General features: G+C 45.6%; 1 protein-coding gene across 4 annotated transcripts in view; it reads left to right on the top strand.

The window, feature by feature from the left end:
* CERS6 (ceramide synthase 6) overlaps positions 1 to 26887 on the top strand; it is a 694449-nt gene that overhangs the window by 587359 nt on the left and 80203 nt on the right. For all 4 annotated transcript variants that reach the window (XM_063933582.1, XM_063933580.1, XM_063933579.1 and 1 more), the window contains exon 8: positions 943 to 1049. In XM_063933582.1, coding sequence (XP_063789652.1) covers positions 943 to 1049 — 107 coding nt within the window. The remainder of the gene's footprint in view (positions 1 to 942; positions 1050 to 26887) is intronic.

Here is a 26887-nt window from a genome sequence, read left to right as displayed (position 1 = left end):
AAAACAGACACCCAACTGATTTTTCAAACAATTGAATATCCCCCTATATGTCCAAGGCTCCTTGCTAAGCAGAATAGGGCCCACATTCTTATGCAGCTAGTCAAATATAAAACTAAAATACAATCCTTTAAGAATCAGAATCTATATCCAAGTACACCTTCTAATAAAACAGTCTGAAATGTTTGGTTAGCATAATTGCTGCAAGCTGCTGTATACTCAATAATTTATATCTGTTACATCATATAGTTGATTACTATTATCAAACAGCATAGCTCAAAAAATAATGTAAACCCTTCTAATAATATTTACACAATCACTAATCAAGGGGAAGATGGACTAAGCAGTGATAAAAGTAAAGAAGTGAGCCAGTGGAGAAGTTGCCAATGGCAACCAATCAGCTGCTCTGTATACTTTTATAGTATGCAAATTATAAATGTTACATCAATGCTAATTGGTTGCAATGGGCAACTTCTCCACTGGCTCACTTCTCCAATTGTATCACTGCTTAGTATATCTCCCCCATAGACTTTAAAAGTACGCTGAACAAATACAACAAAATGGCGTAGCAGCCATTTTGTTTGTATCCCCTGTCACAGTGGTCAAGAATGCTCTCAACTGTCCCAATACCTATATGTGAACTGTTGTAAAAAGGGAAACTGTTATGAAAAATGGAACACAGACTTTTCACTTCAGGTGAAAATACAGTACAGGCAATAAGACACCATCACTATTATTTTTAGCCACTTATGATGCATTCAGAAATCTTCCCTCCTGCTGTTATCTGACTTAACTAATGGAAAACAAAATCTCTGAGGTGGAACAGTGTATTTTTTGCTTTTTTAAAATGTATCCACAAAAACAGTATGGAAATAAGAATGTCATTGGTTGATAACATGTTACAGCTTACTGTCAGATTACAGTTTCTCTCTTTTTATGTCCTAGGCTGCCAAAATGGCAAGTTATTCCAAGTGTCAAAAACTGTGCGACCTCCTGTTTGTCATGTTTGCTCTGGTGTTCGTAATTGCTAGGCTTGGTCTATTCCCTTTATGGTAAGTAATGATGACATTGAAATAATGACTTGTTTTGAGAAATGATCATTTTCGTAACTTAAGTAGCTTTTTACTGTAATGTAACAATACCAGCGTCCAGCTTTTCATTCATTTAGTGTATTGCTTAGAATCAATTTACTGATTCTTATTTGCTCTTATTATAATTTATTTTTATGCAAGCATTTGCAGAGGATGAGACAGATATCTAGTTACAGTTAGGTTATGAAACAGATTTGTAAGTGCAACATTAAAACATTATGGGGTATATTCAATACAGGTCGGATCCATTCCGACATGCATTTGTCGGAATGGATCCGACAATGACTATTCAATGCCCATCTCAATTCGACTTTAAAAAAGTCGAATTGAGATGAGGCACCGGAGAGGGAGGAGTGGGGAGAGAGCCGTGGGCAGACGGGGGACAACAGCGCTGCAGGAGGTTGTGGCACAGCCGCCAGACCTCACGGCAGCGTCCTCCCGGCTCCAGCAAGCGGGACCTCACTTGCTTGAGCTGGGTGGATGCTGCTATGAGCGGCGGCTATGACACATCCTCCTGCAGCGCTGTGCTGTAGTGCTGCTGTCCCCTGTCTGCCCACGGCTCCCCCCCCCCCGTCTGCCCGCAGCTCTCCCCCCTCTCCTCCTCTCAGGTCCCTCATCTCGGTTCAACTTTTTTTTTAAGTCGAACTGAGATGGTTGGAAACGGGGCCAAAACCTGTCGGATTTGGTCCCGTTTCCCTCAGAAGTACGCAAATCGGCAGCTATACCGCCAATTGACGTACTATTCGTCAAGTCGAATTCCCCCGACTTGTCGAATAAAAATGCCCGGGACTGAATAGGTCGGAACCCCTTCCGACCTGAAAAAGTTGAAAACTGCCGTCTTTTCGACAAGACGGCAGTTTCGACCTTAATTGAATATACCCCTATAAAACCAAATACAAAAAGCAATGAAATACTGTTTACTGTAATTCATCACAGCATATGATATCTATGAGACATTTCTCTGACGTCCTAGTGGATGCTGGGACTCCGTCAGGACCATGGGGATTAGCGGCTCCGCAGGAGACAGGGCACAAAAATAAAAGCTTTAGGACTAGGTGGTGTGCACTGGCTCCTCCCCCTATGACCCTCCTCCAAGCCTCAGTTAGGTTTTTGTGCCCGTCCGAGCAGCATATGATATCTATGAGCCATTTTTATGAATGTGAAAACAGTTCCCACTTTCATTGTTGATAGAGCTTATTATTTTTGCTGTGCCGTTTATATCGGACGGGGCAGTGGCATATAATGGGTGCAGGTTGCGTGTTATGCATGGGCCTTTAAGTTTTGCATTGGTTCTGCAGACATCATCGGGAAAATGGTATGCCAGCCATTTTCCTGGAGATTTGTGCTTACACAGTAGAGAAGTTACTGGGATCATTGTGCGGGTTTTATGTTCCAGGGGTCCTGCACATGTGCAGTAGACTCTGACACAGTGGTAGAGTTTACTGCACGCAAGACAGGAGGGGTCCTGCATGGTGACTGCACACGTGCCCCCTCCTTTCTTATACCGACTCTGGGAAACGGGTGACCCCACAATACATTTGCAGAAAAGAAATTGGTGTTAATACATACAACCATGCGCGTCAAGGTAGGGAATAACTTTTTCTGGACCCACTGTCACATGTGTTGTCGTCTCAGAATGAGTATCCCATAATAACCAGAGAGAAGGAAACAAAAATAAAGTGCATATAGTGAAGCACCGTTTGTACTGGTTAAAAATGAATGAAGGTGTATAAATTATAGCACAGATAAAAACACAATTTATTCTCCAAACATCAAACATAAAACATGAATAGCAGCATAAATGGTAGCAAAAGGTATCCCAACAGGGAGTCCAATCTAATGTAATTACCAGCAATAGGTAGGGGTAAAAACATGAATCATATGTAGCAGCATAAATGGTAGTCAAAAAGTGTCCAAACAGGGAGTCCAATCAAATCTAATTACCAGCAGCAGGTAGGAGTGAAAGCATGTCAGGTAAATCCTCAGGAAATACTGGAAACCTCTCACCGCTTCCCCTGGTCCTTGGTGCTGGATCTCCCGGTCCGGTCTCAGGTGAGTTTAAGCCAACGCGTTTCTACCCATATTCATCGGGTCTTTCTCAAGGCTGTTTAGTGATGTGTCCTCCGTTCTGTCTCATTCTTCCTTTTAAATGCAATGTCCCCCAATCCCCGTGCGGCGGGCGCAGGTGGCTCCTATACAGCTGATTTCCTACAAGTCCCATGAGCACCTCCGCGCCGTGCCGTCACTTCCGCTTCCGGTTGTCGTATCTGTAGCCGTAGCAACGCGGCTGAGGCGCAATCGTCTCCATGGCAACCCGCTTCATTCCACGTAGCGCGTCTCACTCGTGGAAGAAAGGGACTTACACTCCATGTCGCGGGCATATAGTTCATCGTCAAGTGTGTTGGAAACAAGGGATTGTAATAAAGATAAATTAATAAATACGAATTGGTAGTTATAATAGATTAAAAATACAATGTGCCACAGAATTAAAATACAGACGTTTAAGGTGCAGTAAGGCAAAAGGTGGTAAAAGATGAAGGGAAATGGAACTGGGTTAAAGGAACCATTTAATCTCGAAATCGAGATTGAGCCCACCCGGCTGCAGTGTACCCAGGTCATAAATGCTTTTCATTTCTGCTCTCGCTAATTGTGCTGGAAGATCCCTTTGTCTCCAGTTGCCTTTTACCCATTGCAAACCCAAAAATCTTCTAATTGCCATGGGGTCTTTGTTGTGTGTAGTATGGAAATGCTCAGACAGGGCATGTGTTGTCAGACCATTTTTTATGTTTCTGAGGTGCTCGCCAATCCGCACCTTTAGAGGTCTCGAGGTTCTGCCGATGTAAAAGAGTCCACACGTACACTCCACAGCATACACCACATTTTTTGTGTTACATGTGACAAAGGTTTTGATATTGACCTTCTTCCCATTTATCATAAGCTCGCTGGTTTTGCTATACCCATCGCCTTTGACCGTACGGCACCCGATACACATCCCGCATCGGAAAAATCCTTTTGATTTGATCGTCGGCAGTGATTTGGTGGGTGGTAGGGCTCCCCTTACTAATGCATTGCTAAGGTTTGGGGCCCTTCTAAAAATGCACTTTGGTTTATTGGGGAGTTTATTGCCTACTATGGGGTCTCCTTTTAGAATATTCCAGTGTCTTCTGAGAATCCTTTCAAGCTCTTTATGTTGACTATTGAACGATGTAATAAAGGCCCATTCATACGGTGTGGGTTCGTTGTTGGGTACCTTGTCTTTCTTTTGCAGAAGTACTTCCCTTGATAAATTGCCTGCCGAGATGACTGACTTGCTTACTCTCTCCAGATTGTATCCAGATGCTACAAAGTTGTTCTGCATCTCACTGGCTTGTTCTTTGAAGGTCGTAATCTCCGTACAGTTCCTTCGCAGGCGTCGCATCTGTCCACTCGGTATGGATTTTAGCCAATCCGGGTGATGACAGCTATTATAGTTGAGGTAGGCCCTAGAGTCTGTGGGCTTTCTGTAGTTCTTCGTCTGTAGTGTTCCATTCATTGGATAAACTGTTACATCCAAGAAGTGTAACTCCTTGTTGCTTTTTTCGAAGGTCAAGGCTATATTGAGGGAATTAAGATTAAGGTGTTCGCAGAACGCATCCAGCGTTGAGCGATCGCCTCTCCATATAAAAAATATGTCGTCAATATACCTTACCCAGGACACCAGGTTCGCTCCGAAGGGGTTGTTATCCCAAATGTTTTGCTCCTCCCATAGTCCCATGAAGAGGTTAGCATAACTCGGAGCGAACCTGGTGCCCATGGCTGTGCCTACTTTCTGCAAATAAAATGTGTCCTTAAAATGGAAATAGTTGTTCGTTAAAATAAATTGCACCCCATCCACAATAAAACTTTGTAGTCCTGTTTTAAGAGCACTCTTACTCAGAGCTGTTGTAACTGCTTTAAGGCCGTCCTGATGGTTAATCACAGTGTATAATGACTTCACGTCCGCAGTGACCATGATGTCTGACTCCTCCCATACTATAGTAGCCAGATGTTTAAGAAAATCTGTGGTATCTCTTAAATGGGACTGGTTCTTTGCCACTAAAGGTTGTAGATGGAAGTCGAGGTATTCGGACAAATTGGAGGTCACTGAATTAATTCCCGACACAATTGGCCTCCCTGGTGGTCTGTGGGGATCTTTATGTACTTTAGGTAAGACGTAGATCACAGGAATGGTCGGTTCCTCATTATAGAGGTATTTGTACTCTTTTTCCTCAAGGATGTTTTGCTCTAAGTACTTTGTCAACAAAGATTGTAGTTTATCCATGATCTCCTGTGTGGGATCTTTCTTTAATTCAGTGTATGTGTCAAGGTCTTCCACTTGTCTTAAAACCTCCCCTTCATAGTCTGCCTTCCTCAAGATCACCCCCCCCCCCCCCCGCCTTTATCGGCGGGTTTGATGACTAAGTTTGTGTTGTCCTGCAATTTCTTTAGGGCTTGTCTTTCCTTCCAAGACAGGTTGAAATTAATTTTACTGTTGGGTAGTTCCTTCAGATCTTGATGGACCAGATCATAGAAAGTATCAATGAATTTTCCCTTCATATGCATCGGATAAAAGACCGATTTCGGTTTGAAGGGTGTGTTGCTGGTCCCGATCGTAGTGGTTTCGCCGTCATCTTTGCTAAGGAAGAAGCGTTTAAGGGTGAGCTTCCTAATAAACTTGTTTAAATCTATGAAGGTAGAGAATTTATTCATAGCGGTGGAAGGTGCAAACTTAAGCCCCTTTTCCAGGACTGACACTTCCTCCTTAGCCAGAATGTGGTCACTTAAGTTAAAGATTTTGACCTTACCACCCTCAATTTCCTTGTCTGTGGTCTCTCCAGTGTCGTCTCCCGTCCTTATCCTCTTATTGGATCTCAACCGTCTTTTCCTAACCCTCTTACTGTTCTTCCCTCCTCGACGTCCCCTCCTGGTCATTTGTATCTGTGTGGGAATCGTCCGCCCTCTAAAAAAGGAACATCCCCATTGCGTGTATTTGGGGGGTGGTCTTTTCTTCCCAAATTGGAGAAGGCCTGGCGTCTTTCCTTATATGAACCTAACAATCTGGGAGGTGTCATTTGTACCGTGTCCCTTATTCTCCCCTGTATTGGTGTATTATCCTTAGGGGGGTGACGTATTCGTCTTTTGTCCCTCTGGTAATTGTCTCTTTGTGGGAGGGGTCTATTAGTCGGTCTCAATATACAGGGAGTCTCTCTTATATCTCTGTTGTTTCTCTTTTTGTTCTTTGTTGCTTGGTTCCCTATATAGTTTTGAGCATCATGGTCCCGTTGTGAGTTCCTGACCCTCGAATTGCTAGGGGTTTTATCGTTCACTTCCTGCCTAGCCTTTCCTCCACCCTTGTCCCTATTGAATTTTTTTACTTTTCTTTCCATGAGTGCCCTTTCGGTTTTTTTAAGGTTGATCTCGATTTTACTCTCAAAATCTTTATATTCTTTGGTATCAGTGAAGCGTGCTGTTAGATCTCTTTGGGCAGTAATCGCCCCTTCCAATTTGCTTAACTCCTTTTTTCTGTCTTCTATAATTAACCTTATAAGTGAGAAGGAACAAGTCTGGAGTATCTTGTCCCACTCTGACTTGAAAGAGTCATTGGCAGATGCAAAGGAGGCACTCTTCTGGATGATCAAACCTTTCGGTACTACTTGATCGGTTAGATATTTCTCTAATGTAAGTACCTCCCACCAAATGCGGCTCTCCTTTAAGAGGATTTGTTCTAGTTCTCGCATAACTCCACCCAAATTTGTATCGACCACAATGGGTGGATCTCCCTCCTCCTTAAATGCATTATCAAATACCGCTCTGCGGTTTTCCCTGTATTTATACATATAATGTGTTTGCAGCACCTCGCAGGTACCTAAGAGAGAGTGATAGATACGTGAAAGAAGAAGATATAGGTCCTGTAAGCGGTGCGCAGTAGGAGCAGCTTGATTGAGTAAAAACACCCAGAGGTAACTCTCACAAATACCTCCACCCAGAGGGTTGAACAATTGCAGAAAAGAAATTGGTGTTAATACATACAACCATGCGCGTCAAGGTAGGGAATAACTTTTTCTGGACCCACTGTCACATGTGTTGTCGTCTCAGAATGAGTATCCCATAATAACCAGAGAGAAGGAAACAAAAATAAAGTGCATATAGTGAAGCACCGTTTGTACTGGTTAAAAATGAATGAAGGTGCATAAATTATAGCACAGATAAAAACACAATTTATTCTCCAAACATCAAACATAAAACATGAATAGCAGCATAATAGCAGCATAAATGGTAGCAAAAGGTATCCCAACAGGGAGTCCAATCTAATGTAATTACCAGCAATAGGTAGGGGTAAAAACATGAATCATATGTAGCAGCATAAATGGTAGTCAAAAAGTGTCCAAACAGGGAGTCCAATCAAATCTAATTACCAGCAGCAGGTAGGAGTGAAAGCATGTCAGGTAAATCCTCAGGAAATACTGGAAACCTCTCACCGCTTCCCCTGGTCCTTGGTGCTGGATCTCCCGGTCCGGTCTCAGGTGAGTTTAAGCCAACGCGTTTCTACCCATATTCATCGGGTCTTTCTCAAGGCTGTTTAGTGATGTGTCCTCCGTTCTGTCTCATTCTTCCTTTTAAATGCAATGTCCCCCAATCCACTTTCATTGTTGATAGAGCTTATTATTTTTGCTGTGCCGTTTATATCGGACGGGGCAGTGGCATATAATGGGTGCAGGTTGCGTGTTATGCATGGGCCTTTAAGTTTTGCATTGGTTCTGCAGACATCATCGGGAAAATGGTATGCCAGCCATTTTCCTGGAGATTTGTGCTTACACAGTAGAGAAGTTACTGGGATCATTGTGTGGGTTTTATGTTCCAGGGGTCCTGCACATGTGCAGTAGACTCTGACACAGTGGTAGAGTTTACTGCACGCAAGACAGGAGGGGTCCTGCATGGTGACTGCACACGTGCCCCCTCCTTTCTTATACCGACTCTGGGAAACGGGTGACCCCACAATACATGTTCAGTTTCGCTATCACACATGATCACACATACTGTAAGAAGTTATGCAAAACATGAAGTGAAAACAAGAAAAAAATATGCAAATATGCAAAATGAGCTGTGCTTATATAGGCTTGATTTGACCTGAAACAGATATTTCAAAGCTGATTCTCATAAACTTCCTACAGTATGTGTGGACATACATCTAGTGTATATAATAATCAGTTAAGGACTGCACCCCTCCCCCCAACAGCTCACAAACAATGGGACAGACCTGCCCTGGTTAACAGAGGACCACTCTATGCCTGGAACCAGGGGCGCAGGAATGTTTTGTGGTGGGGGGGCATAGTAAAATATACATTTTGGTGCTCCCCCCGATTCTCCACCATCCCCCCGCTTACCTCCTGATCCCCGCGGAGACTCCTTCTGTAAAAAGACTCCTGCCGCCACCACAGCCTGCTGCCACATGTCCTGTCCTGGTTGGCTCTTCACTCTTCAGGGATGCATTACTGGGAGGAGGCGTGGCTATACTGGGCCTGCTGGGACATCCCCGCCTCCTCCCAGTAATGCATCAGTGAAGAACCGGCTAAGACAGGAGAGGGGGCAGCACGCTGCGGCGCCGGCGGCAGACTTTTAAAGTAGGAGTCTCAGTCGACATCCCAACGGACGGGAAACCAGCAGTCAGAATACTAGCACCAGAATCCCAACACCTGTCAGAATGCCGACGTCGGAATCCTGACAGGCGAAATCCAGTCGTAACTATGCCAGGAAGGGTTAGGGTTAGGCCACTGGGTATTGTTGGGATTAGGCTGTGGGGAGAGGGTTAGGAGTAGGCTGTGGGAGGGCAGGTTAGGGTTAGGCTCAGGAAGGTAGGGTTAGGCTGAAAGAGGGTTAGGCTGCGGGAAGGGAGAGTTAGAGTTAGAGGGAGGGTTAGGGTTACTTTAGTTCAGATCACCTGTTGAGATTTTAGGCAGTTGGTATGCCAGTGTCGGTATTCTGCATCCTTTCAGTATCCCGTACCCAACCCGCTGACAGTTATCCAGCATTTATGGGGTGTGGTCAGCTGCTTTGCTTCATATTATCCGCTTCCCCTTCCCATAGACCCACAATTTGCCTTATTATGCTCTCTGTTATGCCAGTTTCACTAGGAAGTGTACAGGGTCTTGTAGTGCCACCAACTCTTCCAGCAGTACGGGGAACACCCAAAAATTTTTGGAGTCTCCCAGATATAAGCATGTGTTTGTTGAAGAGATAAAAGTACAATCTCTCTCCTTTGGCACTGCTATCCACACTCTATTTTCCTATAGTGTTCTCTGGTCTTCTGATTGCGTCTCTGATATTTTCATGCACCTCATTTGTTCTATACCAAATAGCTAGTACATATGGATTACAGAGAGGAAGAGAAAGATCAGTGAGATTAGTTAGCTTTTTTTTTTTTTTTTTAGCATTGTAGCACTTTAATAAATAACCACCTGCTCAACCAAAATTGTACGTACAAGTTAAATATTGATTCTATTATCAGTTCCACTGCAAGACAGGTTAATTTGCATACAGTTTAAATTTTAGAGTTGTTTCAAGAATCCTTCCTTTCTTTACAAATCCCCGGTTCACTGACATGCACGGCAATGATGGTTGACACTTTGAAACCTTTCCTTCTTTTGTCAGTCAGTGCAGTTTAAGTGTCAGGAGAGCGTAATCTTACATTGTCTCTCGTACAATTATATTCTGATCGGATTTGACTCTACTGCCTTAAACAAGACAAATACAAAACTCTTCAGACTCTCACCGTCTCTTGAAATAAAACCATTGGCATTTGAAAATGTCATTAGCAGTCCTGAGTCATGCACAGTCCTGTGTTCTAGGTGCAATTAACTAATGGAGGGGCATACATGGTTAGTCTTTGCTATAAGTACTAATGTTGCAGCATCCTTATCTATATTCATACTAGCAAACTGTGAAAAGGAGTTTAATACTCAATAGGATTGCATACCTTGGTAATTAGAGCTCATCATATTGAACAATTGAAATTACATCCCCTTGGCTTTATCAATAAATTGCTTTATGCTGATTTGTGGTGTGAATTGGCCATTATCATTATTGAATCTGGTTCCTTGCTGAATTCATGATTATTTATAGTATGAGCAAAATATATATATTTTTTAATTATACTTATAGTCCATAGTGGATAATAAAATAATGTTAACATTGTATCCTTTGGGGCTAATTCTGAGTCGCACGTAAGTTGTAACGTGCACAGATCCTGCATATCTGAGCATATTGCACAAGGAAAGAAAACAGTTTATGCACAATGGGCCTAATTCAGATCTGATCGCAGCAGCAAATTTGTAGCATAGTATTTTGTATGCAGATACAGCTGCAGTCATACACAGAATATAGGCATGCTGCATATCATTTTTGTCCTATTACATTACTATGCATCTAAGATGCATTTTTTCCACAGAAAAACACTCAAAAAAAGATGACACACATGGCACTCACGTGTTATGTGTAACGCGATTTGTAGTGCACAGAGCAAAAGATATAAGAGGACACATCTGTACGTAGTGCCTGTGGACAGTATGAAGTAGAAGGATAGTACTCACCTCCAGCTATCACCCAATTTGTGCAATCCCCTGGTGGCTCCCAGCACTCACGCCACCTGTGTACTTCCTGGTTTAGCTCTTCAGCTGGCAGTGATGGGCACAATGTTCTGCCTCAGTTGGCAGGTTAAGATTTATAGTACAGTATTTGAACTGTATTGGTTTTGCCAGGAACACATTTAGTACTTGTGCTATAGTCAGGGCCGGAATAAGGATTGTGGGGGCTCAGGGCAACTCATTTGTGGGAACCCCTAAAACATAATAATATTATGTCTCATAGTGTCCCCATATGCCACATAGTGCCCATGAATACATATGGGAGACTGGCAGACGGGATGTCACAATACCGACAGCCGCATCCCGTCAGCCGGACTCCTTGTGAGCTCGTTGCACTCGCCTCGCTTTGGGTCCGGTGGCGAGGTTATATTCCCACTCGGGTGGTCGGGATTGCGATCACCGGCATTTCACCATCTGTTGGGATTCCGGCGTTGGTATCCTGAACGCCGGGATCCCGACAGCCGGTATATTAACTGCATCCCAGTGCCCAAAAAGTGTGATACACAGTGGGCGGTATTAATATCTATATATCACTCCCAATATCTTTTCTAAAGTGATCCCCGTTATCATGCGTATCACGCCCATAGTAATCAGGTTTAGCTGCGTAAAGAGTTAGGCACCCTCGCTACCCCAGGGGTAGCGTGCTGAAATGACTATACCACACCCATCAGCAGAAACAGAAAGGGTGTGGAAGTGGGTGAAAAGAATTGAATAACGCCCAGTGTCTACCTATTAAGCCACATGCCACAATGTCTTCTATATGCCACACAGTGCCACCACTACTGCTACTCACCAGTGAGTCCTGGTGGGCTCCTGATGACTTTGCAGAGGCAGCCTCTAGGTCTTCAGGTGGAGGCACCTTGAGGTGATTGTAAATGTTGGTGGTCAAATGAGATTGCTTGTCTCTGTTTTCAAAGCGGTTTCTGTGTAAAGTTATAGGTGAGCATTCAGTACTGAGATCAGATTCAGTATAGAGTCTTCCTTCAGACAGTCTGGCACCACTCAGCGCTACTGAGGGAGCAAAACAGCCACCTACGTTCTAGCTGTCTGGGAGCAGACTCCCGCTGGGCAGTCCTGCTGCGCTTAAGAGCTATTTCTCCCGAGCCTCTGGACTGCTTTCTGCCGTGCAATGTTTTCAGTTATTTATGAAAACACACCGAAAGCACAGACATGGCCTGGTTGCCGTGTTGCAGCCGGAAATATCCCCTGGATAGAACGGCTGCCGGCCCATGGCTGTGCCGTCCCTGAAGGCAGTGGAGTATGTGTGTGAATGGGCTCTTTCAAGCACAAGGGATTATATTGCTGCTGCGCATGCACACAGCATTAAACATGGCTCAAAGCCATTGTGTGTGACAGGGTAGTGACTGCCCGTAAAAAACTGTCTGACTTTTGCCATTTTTTTGCCAGCCGGTGAAAACCGGCTAGTGTGAAATAACCATAACGCTACAGCGGTTCCCGGGTCATTGGCTGCATTGTGGGATGTTAGGTGTGCAGTAAGTAGACAGAGCAGCAGCAGACTGGGCTGCCTTAAGCGTCGCACATGTAGGTACTCCTATGTTTTTGTATCAGATAACCAGACACGGTGCTGGACAGTATAATTTGGACTGGAATATATATATATATATATATATATATATATATACACACACATATACACACACACACACACACACACATACATACATACATACATACATACATACATACCTCCCAATATGACCCTCTCCAGAAGGGACAAAATGCTCTGCTTCTGGACTTCTCTCTTAACTTAAGATTGCCGGCACCTGTGTTGAAAAAGTTAATGGATAAGAAAGGTGTTTCAGCAAAGGTGGTGGCAATCATAAATTAAGAGGGAAGTCCAGGAGCAGAGCATTCTGTCCCTCCTGGAGAGGGTCATGTTGGGAGGTACAGTATGTCTATACAGGTTGAGTATCCCTTATCCAAAATGCTTGGGACCAGAAGTATGTTGGATATCGGATTTTTCCGTATTTTGGAATAATTGCATACCATAATGAGATATCATGGCGATGGGACCCAAGTCTAAGCACAGAATGCATTTATGTTTCATATACACCTTATACACACAGCCTGAAGGTCATTTTAGTCAATATTTTTAATAACTTTTTGCATTAAACAAAGTTTGTGTACATACACACAATTCATTTATGTTTCATACACAGAGCCTGAAGGTCATTTAATACAATATGTTTAATAACTTTGTGTATTAAACATAGTTTGTGTACATTGAGCCATCAAAAAACAAAGGTTTCACTATCTCACTCTCACTCAAAAAATTCCGTATTTCGGAATATTCTGTATTTTGGAATATTTGGATATGGGATACTCAACCTGTGTATATATAACTTGTGGACCATTGTACATGTTTAAAGCACTAATACCTACTATGAATAAATATCACATCCACTTGGTTCAGTATACATCAGAACAGTGTCTTCTGCAGGCATTAATGGATACTTTAGGGGTCACTCTGAGTTGGACGTAGACGTTCATCTTTTGCTGCGTCCATGTCTTTATGTTAATGCCGCGACCGATTCTGATCATACTCAGCCACCCATTGGATGAGGTGTAAATGCGTCTCCATGCATCCTAATAGACGTACCATTGGTGCAACAATGAAGCTTGCACCAGCCGTAGCCACCTCCCTGTTACCTCTTGGAAAAGCCCACTGAAATTCCATTTCTCTGCATCCAAACTTACTTCTGCACCGCCCAGCAGTAACCATTGGGACGCTTGCACAGTTCGACTTTTAGATCACTAGGTCGACATTCACCATGTCGACAGCAGGTTATTAACATGGATAAATTGATGACATTAATGTATTTTGTATATTGCAAAACTCAACATTGTCAATAATTCTGCCCACCTATCACCACTCTGCACTGATCACTTAAATTATATGTATTCTCTTGGGTTGGGGATGGAATCCTGGCGGCCGGGATCCAGGACGTTAGTATACCGACACTGGGATCCCAGCCGTCAGAATGCCAGCAGAGCTCACCACAAGTTCTATTTCCCCTCTGTTATGTTGTGGACACACATGAGTGGGAATAGCCTTGCACCAGCTGTCGACATTCCCGGCGTCTGTATTCTGACCGCCGGGACCCTGCCCACCGGGATATTAACTACATCCCATTCTCTTTCTGCATTCAATATGCTTGTGACCCCTGCCTAGATCTAATAGCTGCACTAAATACTTTTTTCCATTTCTATCTGGCTGCATCAGTATTTCTCAAGGTGCACTTATCCTCATTTATCAAATACCTATTGCCCTATAGAGTATCAGCACGATGCTGACAGACGGCTGCGGGGCATATTGCTACAGACTTGTGGCATAGAAACATTGGGGGTCATTCCGAGTTGATCGCTAGCTGCCGTAGTTCGCAGCGCAGCGATCAGGCTAAAAATCGGCATTTCTGCACACGCGCATCGTACGGGTACAAAGCCCGTTTGTGGTTGTGCACAGGTTCTAGCGAAGTTTTCAGTCGCACTGGCGGCCGCAAGAAGATTGACTGGAAGGGGGCGATTCTGGGTATCAACTGACCGTTTTCAGGGAGTGTTTGCAAAAACGCAGGCATGTCTGAAAAAATGCAGGTATGGCTGGGCGTTCGCTGGGCGGTTGTATGATGTCAAATCCGGACACGAATAGGCTGAAGTGATCGCAAGCGCTGAGTAGGTTCAGAGCTACTCAGAAACTGCACAAACTGTTTTTGCAGAGCTCGGCTGCACATGCGTTCGCACTTCTGCTAAGCTAAAATACACTCCCCAGTGGGCGGCGGCATAGCGTTTGCATGGCTGCTAAAACTAGCTAGCGATCGATCAACTTGGAATGACCCCTCCTTGTATCCACTCTGCATTGAGAAAGTTGAACTATTCACACTACCACCATTTTCTCTGACGTCCTAGTGGATGCTGGGTACTCCGTAAGGACCATGGGGTATAGACGGGCTCCGCAGGAGACTGGGCACTCTTAAAAGAAAGATTAGGTACTATATCTGGTGTGCACTGGCTCCTCCCTCTATGCCCCTCCTCCAGACCTCAGTTAGTATCTGTGCCCGGCCAGAGCTGGATGCACCCTAGAGGCTCTCCTGAGCTTCCTAGAAAAGAAAGTATTTGTCAGGTTTTTTATTTTCAGTGAGATCTGCTGGCAACAGACTCACTGCTACGTGGGACTGAGGGGAGAGAAGCGAACCTACCTGCCTGCAGCTAGCTTGGGCTTCTAAGGCTACTGGACACCATTAGCTCCAGAGGGATCGAACACAGGCCCAGTCCTCGGTCGTCCGGTCCCGGAGCCGCGCCGCCGTCCCCCTTGCAGAGCCAGAAGAACGAAGAGAAGTTGAAAATCGGCGGCTGAAGACTCCGGTCTTCATTAAGGTAGCGCACAGCACTGCAGCTGTGCGCCATTGCTCTCTTAGCACACCACACACTCCGATCACTGATGGGTGCAGGGCGCTGGGGGGGGGGGGGGGCGCCCTGGGCAGCAATTAGATTACCTTACTTGGCGAAAAGCACATAATACAGTCTGATAAACTGTATATGTGCATTAATCCCCGCCATTAAAGTACATAAAAGGACAGAAGCCCGCCACTGAGGGGGCCGGGCCTTCTTCCTCAGCACACCGGCGCCATTTTCTCTTCACAGCTCAGCTGGAAGGAAGCTCCCCAGGCTCTCCCCTGCAGTATCCTGGTACACAAAGGGTAAAAAAGAGAGGGGGGGGGCACATAAATTTAGGCGCAAAACTGTGTATATAAGCTGCTATAGGGGAAAAATCACTCAGTATAGTGTACATCCCTGTATTATATAGCGCTGTGGTGTGTGCTGGCATACTCTCTCTCTGTCTCTCCAAAGGGCCTGGTGGGGGAACTGTCTTCAAATAGAGCATCCCCTGTGTGTGTGGTGTGTCGGTACGCGTGTGTCAACATGTCTGAGGTAAAAGGCTCCTCTAAGGAGGTGATAGAGCGGATATGTGTGTGGGAGGGTGTCTCCGTCGACAACGCCGACACCTGTTTGGATATGTGTAAGTGCTGAGGTAAAATTATTGCACAAAAGGTTAGGGAACAGAAAGGAAATCTACCCTGGTCTGTCCCTATGTCACAGAGTCCTTCAGAGTCTCTCTATGTTCACTATCCAAAATAACAAAGTATCGACACGGAGTTTAACTCCACTGTCGACTACGATAATGCAAAGTTACAGCCAAGAGGGCTAAAAGATATTCAATATATGATTATTGGAATAAAAGATGATTTGCATATCACTGATGACTCATCTGTCCCTGACACGAGAGTACACATGTTAAGGGGAAGAATGCTGAGGTAAATTTCCCTCCTCTCATGAGGAAAAAGAGCGGGAATCTCCAGACAAGAGACGGCAGCTTCCCACAAGAGAATTCTCAGGCTGTATCCTTTCCCCACTAGGGCCAGGATGTGTTGAGAATCTTCCCCTTGGGTGTCCTGTTTGCACTAGCTATTCTCAGGGATCCTCAGGTAGGGTGCACATTCTAGTATACTACCCAGACCGGCGATTGTGTCGGCATGGGTTTATAGCGCTGTGGCAGCGTGGACAGGTACCTTATCAGCAGAGATTGAGACCCTAGTATGCATATAAATATTTTAAGATGCTGTCTTAAGTGATAGATATATAATTATAAAGCATGCCCAAAGGGACATGAGTATACTGGGTCCTAGAGACAAAAGCTATGTCGATTTCTGCTTGACGTGTCCTGTAGAATATACATTGGACAGATGATGCCGACTTAAGAGGCATATGGAAGGCTGAGGATTGTGTGGAGAAAGGTTCTCGGGCCTGGTCTCCACAGCTATAGCTGGTAATTCTGATATTTTGCCTTATATTCCTGCACAGCCTAGGAAAGCACGACATTATTAAATGCAGCTTTTCGAATAAAGAAACAAGAAAGTCTGAGGTGCGTCCTTTCTTGTCAGAGCCGGGGGCAGAGGAAAGAAGCTGTACAACACAGCTAGTCCCCAGGAACAGAAGTCCTCCCCGGCCTCTGCAAAAATCCACCGCATGTCGCTGGGGCTCCACAGGCGGAGCTAGGCCCGGTGGGGACACGCCTTCGTAAGTTCAGCCACAAGTGGGTTCACTCCCTGTTAGATCCCTGGGCAATAGAAATTGTATCGCAGGGATACAGGCTGGACTGTGAGAAGATGCCCCCTCACCGAGGACCCGGCGGGCTTCCCCCCAAGAGAGGGAGCCAGTGTTAACTGCAATTCGTAAATTGTATCTTCAACAGGTGGTGGTCAAGGGTCCCCTCCTTCAACAAGAGGGTGTTATTATTCGACCATGTTATAATCCCGAAACCAGACGGTTCGGTTAGACCCATATTGTATTAAAATCCCTGAACATATACCTGAAAAGGTTCAGGTTCAAGATGGAATCGCTAAGAGCGGTCATTGCAAGCCTTAAATGAATCGGGACATAAGGGATGCATACCTTCGTGTCCCCATTTATCCACCTCATCAGGCGGACCTCAGAATTGCGGTACGGGATTGTCATTACCAATTTCACCAAGGTAATGGCGGATATGATGGTGCTCCTGCGGAAGCAAGGTGTCACTATTATCACATACTTGGATGATCTCCTCATAAAAGCGAGATCAAGAGAGCAGTTGCTGGACAGCGTATCACCTTCTTTGGAAGTGAAACGGCAACACGACTGGATTCTATATATTCCGAAGTCGCAGTTGGTTCCTACAGCTCATCTGCCTCGCCTAGGCATGATCCTAGACACAGACCAGAAGAGGGTTTATCTCCCGATAGAGAGAGCTCAGGAGCTCATGACACTGGTCAGGAATCCATTGAAAACCAAAACAGGTGTCAGTGCATCACTGCACTCGAGTCCTGGGAAGGATGATGGCATCATACGAGGCCATCCCCTTCGGCTGGTTCCATGCAAGGACAATGGAACTTACTGGACAAGTGGTCCGGATCACATCTTCAGATGCATCGGTTAATCACCCTATCCCCCAGGGCCAGGGTGTCTCTCCTGTGGTGGCTGCGGAGAGCTCACCTTCTCGAGGGCCGCAGATTCGGCATTCAGGACTGGGTCCTGGTGACCACGGATGCAAGCCTCCGAGGGTGGGGGGGGCAGTTACACAGGGAAGAAAATTCCAAGGTTTGTGGTCAAGCCAACAGACTTGCCTTCACATCAATATCCTGGAACTAAGGGCCATATACAACGCCCTAAGTCAAGCGGAGTTCCTGCTTCGCGACCAACCGGTTCTGATCCAGTCAGACCGCAGGGGCTCATGTAAACCGCCAGGGCGGCACAAGGAGCAGGGTGGCGAGGGTAGAAGCCACCAGAATTCTTCGCTGGGCGGAGAATCAAGTAAGCGCACTGTCAGCAGTGTTCATTCCGGGAGTGGACACGACCTCCACCCAGGAAAGTGGTGACTTCATCAGGAAGTCTTCACGCAGTTTTGCAAATTGATGGAAACTGCCTCAGGTGGACTACATGGCGTCCCACCTCAATAAAAAGATAAAAAAGGTTTTACGCTGGGTCAAGGGACTCTCAGGCGATAGCTGTGGTCGCACTAGTAACACCGTGGGTGTTCCAGTCGGTCTATATATTCCCTCCTCTTCCTCTCAGACCCAAGGGCTGAGAATTGTAATAAACGGAGGAGTGTGAACAATATTCTTTGCTCCGGATTGGCCAAGAAGGACTCGGTACCCGGAACTGCAAGAAATGCTCTCAGAGGACCTATGGCCTCTGCCTCTCAGTCAGGACATGTTGCAACAGGGACCCGGTCTGATCCAAGACTTACCGCGGCTGCGTTGGACGGCATGGCGGTTGAACGCCGGATCCTAGCGGAAAAGGGCATTCCGGATGCAGTTATTCCTATGCTGATAAAGGCTAGGAAAGACGTGACAGCAAGACTTTTTCACTGTATATGGCGAAAATAGGTTGCTTGGTGTGTGGCCGGGAAGGCCCTACAGAGGAATTCCAGGGGGGTCGATTCCTGCACTTCCTACTGTCAGGAGTGACTATGGGCCTAAAATTAGGATCCATAAAGGCCAAGATTTCGGCCCTATCCCTTTTTCTCTAACGTCCTAAGTGGATGCTGGGGACTCCGTAAGGACCATGGGGAATAGCGGCTCCGCAGGAGACTGGGCACAAAGTAAAAAGCTTTAGGACTACCTGGTGTGCACTGGCTCCTCCCCCTATGACCCTCCTCCAAGCCTCAGTTAAGATTTTGTGCCCGAACGAGAAGGGTGCAATCTAGGTGGCTCTCCTGAGCTGCTTAGAGAAAAAGTTTAAAGTAGGTTTTTTACTTTCAGTGAGACCTGCTGGCAACAGGCTCACTGCATCGAGGGACTAAGGGGAGAAGAAGCGAACTCACCTGCGTGCAGAGTGGATTGGGCTTCTTAGGCTACTGGACATTAGCTCCAGAGGGACGATCACAGGCCCAGCCATGGATGGGTCCCGGAGCCGCGCCGCCGTCCCCCTTACAGAGCCAGAAGACTGAAGAGTCCGGAAAATCGGCGGCAGAAGACGTCCTGTCTTCATTAAGGTAGCGCACAGCACCGCAGCTGTGCGCCATTGCTCTCAGCACACTTCACACTCCGGTCACTGAGGGTGCAGGGCGCTGGGGGGGGGCGCCCTGAGACGCAATAGAAATACCTTTTTTTAACTAAAAATACATCACATATAGCTCCTGGGCTATATGGATGTATTTAACCCCTGCCTAAATTACAATAAAAAAGCGGGAGAAAGGCCGCCGAAAAGGGGGCGGAGCCTATCTCCTCAGCACACTGGCGCCATTTTTTCCTCACAGCTCCGTTGGAGGAAGGCTCCCTGACTCTCCCCTGCAGTCCTGCACTACAGAAACAGGGTAAAACAAGAGAGGGGGGGCATAAAATTGGCATATAAAGATATACAGCAGCTATATTAGGGAAAAACACTTATATAAGGTTATCCCTGTATATATATAGCGCTCTAGTGTGTGCTGGCAAACTCTCCCTCTGTCTCCCCAAAGGGCTAGTGGGGTCCTGTCCTCTACCAGAGCATTCCCTGTGTGTGTGCGGTGTGTCGGTACGTTGTGTCGACATGTATGAGGAGGAAAATGGTGTGGAGGCGGAGCAATTGCCTGTGTTAGTGATATCACCCTCTAGGGAGTCGACACCTGACTGGATGATCTTATGGAAAGAATTACGTGATAGTGTCAGCACTTTACAAAAGTCTGTTGACGACATGAGACAGCCGGATAATCAGTTAATACAGGCGTCTCAAACACCGTCAGGGGCTCTAAAGCGCCCGTTACATCAGGTCGATACAGACACAGACACGGACACTGACTCCAGTGTCGACGGTGAAGAAACAAACGTATTTTCCAGTAGGGCTACACGTTACATGATCACGGCAATGAAGGAGGTTTTGAACATTTCTGATACTACAAGTACCACAAAAAAGGGTATTATGTGGGGTGTGAAAAAACTACCCGTAGTTTTTCCTGAATCAGATGAATTAAATGAGGTGTGTGATGAAGCGTGGGTTTCCCCCGATAAAAAACTGCTAATTTCTAAAAAATTATTGGCATTATACCCTTTCCCGCCAGAGGTTAGGGCGCGCTGGGAAACACCCCCTAGGGTGGATAAGGCGCTCACACGCTTATCAAAACAAGTGGCGTTACCGTCTCCTGATACGGCCGCCCTCAAGGAACCAGCTGATAGGAAGCTGGAAAATGTCCTAAAAAGTATATACACACATACTGGTATTATACTGCGACCAGCAATCGCCTCAGCCTGGATGTGCAGTGCTGGGGTGGCTTGGTCGGATTCCCTGACTGAAAATATTGATACCCTGGACAGGGACAATATATTATTGACTATAGAGCGTTTAAAAGATGCGTTTCTATATATGCGAGATGCACAGAGGGATATTTGCACTCTGGCATCAAGAGTAAGTGCGATGTCCATTTCTGCCAGAAGAGGATTATGGACGCGACAGTGGTCAGGGGATGCGGATTCCAAACGGCATATGGAAGTATTGCCGTATAAAGGGGAGGAGTTATTTGGGGTCGGTCTATCGGACTTGGTGACCACGGCAACGGCCGGGAAATCCACCTTTCTACCCCAAGTCACCTCGCAGCAGAAAAAGATACCGTCTTTTCAGGCTCAGTCCTTTCGTCCCCATAAGGGCAAGCGGGCAAAAGGCCACTCATATCTGCCCCGGGGCAGAGGAAGGGGAAAAAGACTGCAGCAGACAGCCTCTTCCCACGAACAGAAGCCCTCCCCCGCTTCTGCCAAGTCCTCAGCATGACGCTGGGGCCTTACAAGCGGACTCAGGCACGGTGGGGGCCCGTCTCAAGATTTTCAGCGCGCAGTGGGCTCACTCGCAAGTGGACCCCTGGATCCTGCAGGTAGTATCTCAGGGGTACAAATTGGAATTCGAGACGTCTCCCCCTCGCCGGTTCCTGAAGTCTGCTTTACCAACGTCTCCCCCCGACAGGGAGGCGATATTGGAAGCCATTCACAAGCTGTATTCCCAGCAGGTGATAATCAAGGTACCCCTCCTACAACAAGGAAAGGGGTATTATTCCACGCTGTTTGTGGTACCGAAGCCGGACGGCTCGGTGAGACCCATTTTAAATCTGAAATCCTTGAACACTTACATAAGAAGGTTCAAGTTCAAGATGGAGTCACTCAGAGCAGTGATAGCGAACCTGGAAGAAGGGGACTATATGGTGTCTCTGGACATCAAGGATGCTTACCTCCATGTCCCAATTTGCCCTTCTCACCAAGGGTACCTCAGGTTTGTGGTACAGAACTGTCATTATCAGTTTCAGACGCTGCCGTTTGGATTGTCCACGGCACCCCGGGTCTTTACCAAGGTAATGGCCGAAATGATGATTCTTCTTCGAAGAAAAGGCGTCTTAATTATCCCTTACTTGGACGATCTCCTGATAAGGGCAAGGTCCAGAGAACAGTTAGAGGTCGGAGTAGCACTATCTCAAATAGTACTACGACAGCACGGTTGGATTCTAAATATTCCAAAATCGCAGCTGATTCCGACGACACGTCTGCTGTTCCTAGGAATGATTCTGGACACAGTACAGAAAAAGGTGTTTCTCCCGGAGGAGAAAGCCAGGGAGTTATCCGACCTAGTCAGGAACCTCCTAAGACCAGGCCAGGTGTCAGTGCATCAATGCACAAAGGTCCTGGGAAAGATGGTGGCTTCTTACGAAGCGATTCCATTCGGCAGATTCCACGCAAGAACTTTTCAGTGGGATCTGCTGGACAAATGGTCCGGATCGCATCTTCAAATGCATCAGCGGATAACCCTGTCTCCAAGGACAAGGGTGTCTCTCCTGTGGTGGTTACAGAGTGCTCATCTCCTAGAGGGCCGCAGATTCGGCATTCAGGATTGGGTCCTGGTGACCACGGATGCCAGCCTGAGAGGCTGGGGAGCAGTCACACAGGGAAGAAATTTCCAGGGCTTGTGGTCAAGCATGGAAACGTCACTTCACATAAATATCCTGGAACTAAGGGCCATTTACAATGCCCTAAGTCAGGCAAGGCCTCTGCTTCAGGGTCAGTCGGTGTTGATCCAGTCGGACAACATCACGGCAGTCGCCCACGTAAACAGACAGGGCGGCACAAGAAGCAGGAGGGCAATGACGGAAGTTGCAAGGATTCTTCGCTGGGCGGAAAATCATGTGATAGCACTGTCAGCAGTGTTCATTCCGGGAGTGGACAACTGGGAAGCAGACTTCCTCAGCAGACACGATCTCCACCCGGGGGAGTGGGGACTTCACCCAGAAGTCTTCCACATGATTGTGAACCGTTGGGAAAAACCAAAGGTGGACATGATGGCGTCCCGCCTCAACAAAAAACTGGACAGATATTGCGCCAGGTCAAGGGACCCTCAGGCAATAGCTGTGGACGCTCTGGTAACACCGTGGGTGTACCGATCAGTGTATGTGTTCCCTCCTCTGCCTCTCATACCCAAAGTATTGAGAATCATAAGAAGGAGAGGAGTAAAGACTATACTCGTGGCTCCGGATTGGCCAAGAAGGACTTGGTACCCGGAACTTCAAGAGATGCTCACGGAAGACCCGTGGCCTCTACCTCTAAGAAAGGACCTGCTCCAGCAGGGACCATGTCTGTTTCAAGACTTACCGCGGCTGCGTTTGACGGCATGGCGGTTGAACGCCGGATCCTGAAGGAAAAAGGCATTCCGGATGAAGTCATCCCTACCCTGATCAAAGCCAGGAAGGATGTAACTGTGCAACATTATCACCGTATTTGGCGTAAATATGTTGCGTGGTGTGAGGCCAGGAAGGCCCCTACAGAGGAATTTCAACTGGGTCGTTTCCTGCATTTCCTGCAAACAGGACTGTCTATGGGCCTAAAATTAGGGTCCATTAAGGTTCAAATTTCGGCCCTGTCAATATTCTTCCAAAAAGAACTAGCTTCAGCTCCTGAAGTTCAGACGTTTGTCAAGGGGGTACTGCATATACAGCCTCCTTTTGTGCCTCCAGTGGCACCTTGGGATCTCAATGTAGTTTTGGGATTCCTAAAATCACATTGGTTTGAACCACTCACCACTGTGGACTTAAAATATCTCACATGGAAAGTGGTAATGATGTTAGCCCTGGCTTCAGCCAGGCGTGTATCAGAATTGGCGGCTTTATCCTATAAAAGCCCTTACCTAATTTTTCATACGGATAGGGCAGAATTGAGGACTCGGCCTCAATTTCTTCCTAAGGTGGTTTCAGCATTTCACTTAAACCAGCCTATTGTGGTGCCTGTGGCTACTAGGGACTTGGAGGATTCCAAGTTGCTAGACGTAGTCAGGGCCCTGAAAATATATGTTTCCAGGACGGCTGGAGTCAGAAAATCGGACTCGCTGTTTATCCTGTATGCACCCAACAAGCTGGGTGCTCCTGCTTCTAAGCAGACGATTGCTCGTTGGATTTGTAGTACAATTCAGCTTGCACATTCTGTGGCAGGCCTGCCACAGCCAAAATCTGTAAAAGCCCATTCCACACGGAAAGTGGGCTCATCTTGGGCGGCTGCCCGAGGGGTCTCGGCTTTACAACTTTGCCGAGCAGCTACTTGGTCAGGGGCAAACACGTTTGCTAAATTCTACAAATTTGATACCCTGGCTGAGGAGGACCTGGAGTTCTCTCATTCGGTGCTGCAGAGTCATCCGCACTCTCCCGCCCGTTTGGGAGCTTTGGTATAATCCCCATGGTCCTTACGGAGTCCCCAGCATCCACTTAGGACGTTAGAGAAAATAAGAATTTACTTACCGATAATTCTATTTCTCATAGTCCGTAGTGGATGCTGGGCGCCCATCCCAAGTGCGGATTGTCTGCAATACTTGTACATAGTTATTGTTACAAAAATCGGGTTATTATTGTTGTGAGCCATCTTTTCAGAGGCTCCTTTGTTATCATGCTGTTAACTGGGTTCAGATCACAAGTTGTACGGTGTGATTGGTGTGGCTGGTTTGAGTCTTACCCGGGATTCAAAATCCTTCCTTATTGTGTACGCTCGTCCGGGCACAGTATCCTAACTGAGGCTTGGAGGAGGGTCATAGGGGGAGGAGCCAGTGCACACCAGGTAGTCCTAAAGCTTTTTACTTTGTGCCCAGTCTCCTGCGGAGCCGCTATTCCCCATGGTCCTTACGGAGTCCCCAGCATCCACTACGGACTATGAGAAATAGAATTATCGGTAAGTAAATTCTTATTTTTTCTCAAAAAGAACTGGCTTCACTGCCTGAAGTTCGGACGTTGTTACAGGGGTGCTGCATATTCAGCCCCTTTTGTGCCTCCAGTGGCACCTTGGGATCTTAACGTGTGTTGGATTCCTAAAATCCCACTGGTTTGAGCCACTTAAGACCGTGGAGCTAAAATATCTCACGTGGAAAGTGGTCATGCTTTTGGCCTTAGCTTGGACTAGGCGTGTGTCAGAATTGGCGGCTTTGTCATGTAAAAGCCCATATCTGATCTTCCATATGGAAAGGGCAGAATGGAGGATTCGTCCCCAATTTCTCCCTAAGGTGGTATCATCGTTTCATTTGAATCAACCTATTGTGGTGCCTGTGGCTACTAGGGACTTGGAGGATTCCAAGTTGCTGGACGTAGTCCGGGCCCTGAAACTTTATGTTTCCAGGACGGCTAGAGTCAGAAAAACTGACTCGCTATTTATCCTGCATGCACCCAACAAGCTGGGTGCTCCTGCTTAAAAGCAGACTATTGCTCGCTGAATCTGTAGCACGATTCAGCTTGCACATTCTGCGGCTGGACTGCCGCATCCTAAATTAGTAAAAGCCCATTCCACGAGGAAGGTGGGCTCTTCTTGGGCGGCTGCCCGAGGGGTCTCGGCTTTACCACTTTGCCGAGCTGCTACTTGGTCGGGTTCAAACACTTTTGCAAAATTCTACAAGTTTGATACCCTGGCTGAGGAGGACCTTGAGTTTGCTCATTCGGTGCTGCAGAGTCATCCGCACTCTCCCGCCCGTTTGGGAGCTTTGGTATAATCCCCATGGTCCTTACTAATGATGTCTGTGTGCAGAGAACCCTCATTCTTCCTGCCTTCCAGAACGGAGCTTATTGTGTCAGCAAGTTGATTACAATTCAGTTGCTTTACCCTCTTCATTACACACTAAAATCCGGCCCATTACTCATGTTAGTTTTATTGCAAATTACGTTACTGATAATTTGGCATTATACAAATTATCTCAGTATCTTAGAAAATTACTTTACATAAACTAATGTTGCTGCAAGCCTTAAAGGTGACTTTTATCTCATTATAAATGTATTCTTCATATACAATTACAATACAGTATGATTTGCAATTAAATATGCTACAATTCTCTATTTGCATATACCGTCTTGAATCCGGCCTATGTTAGTTACTAGCACTGTACCCGGGTTGTGTTTTCTACAATTCTTTCATGCAGAACCATAACTAGACTTTTTGAGTTTTTGGTGCCCTGTGCCAGAGAGAGAATTGCCGGCCCCTCCCCCCAAATTATTTTCAATAGGGACATAAGGAGCAAGTCTCGTGGGGGCATGACAAGATTGATCTATGATGCCCCTTTCCACTTTATATTTATAGAAATCTCTCTCTCTCTTATATATATATATATATATATATATATATATATACATGTTGAGTGTCCCATATCCAAATACGGACTTTTTGAGTGAGAGTGAGATAGTGAAACCTTTGTTTTTTGATGGCTCAATGTACACAAACTTTGTTTAATACACACAGTTATTAAAAATATTGTATTAAATGACCTTCAGGCTGTGTGTATAAGGTGTATTTGAAACATAAATGAATTGTGTGAATGTAGACACTTTGTTTAATGCACAAAGTTATAAAAAATATTGGCTAAAATTACCTTCAGGCTGTGTGTATAAGGTGTATATAAAACATAAATGCATTCTGTGCTTAGATTTTGGTCCCATCGCCATGATATATCATTATGGTAGTCAATTATTCCAAAATACGGAAAAATCCGATATCCAAAATACCTCTGGTCCCAAGCATTTTGGATAAGTGATACTCAACCTGTATATATATATGGAAGAAGTGGGGGATAGGGGTACCGGCGACCTGTGTTGTTTAAAAAGTATATACTAAAAAATCTTTAAATTTATGAGCCAAAAAATATAAATATAAAAATATTCAAATTTAATAAGATATAAAAGTTAATAAATAAAAGTACAAATTTTCAACAGATAAAATTATATAAATATAAGGTAGGAGATAAGACTTAGCTTAAAAAAATAGGCAGGGGGTCAGTGCAGGATATATATATGTATAGATAGATAGATAGATAGATATAAAAGTATATACACACATTTAAAGAAAATGGATTTGGACACAAATCCCCTTCATACCACAGTCATGCATTTAACATAAGAGCTTGTTGTTATTCAGTTACAATACCCTTTATAAATAACACATTTCAATATACTGTCATACCCAGGATTCAAACCTATAACCTGTTGAATTCTAATCAAACACCCTACTTATTGAGCTATTTAATCCTGCATAAAAACTATGAACACTATATGAAGCTACTGGTACTTTGTATAAAAATATAATAAGCAATGCAATTGAGCAGATCTATGTAGTGTGCAGCCAC

Source organism: Pseudophryne corroboree, chromosome 7 (assembly GCF_028390025.1).
Source record: "Pseudophryne corroboree isolate aPseCor3 chromosome 7, aPseCor3.hap2, whole genome shotgun sequence".
Lineage (NCBI taxonomy): Eukaryota > Metazoa > Chordata > Amphibia > Anura > Myobatrachidae > Pseudophryne > Pseudophryne corroboree.
The sequence above is the reverse complement of the archived record's forward strand: the minus strand, read 5'-3'. Positions and strand labels throughout refer to the sequence as shown.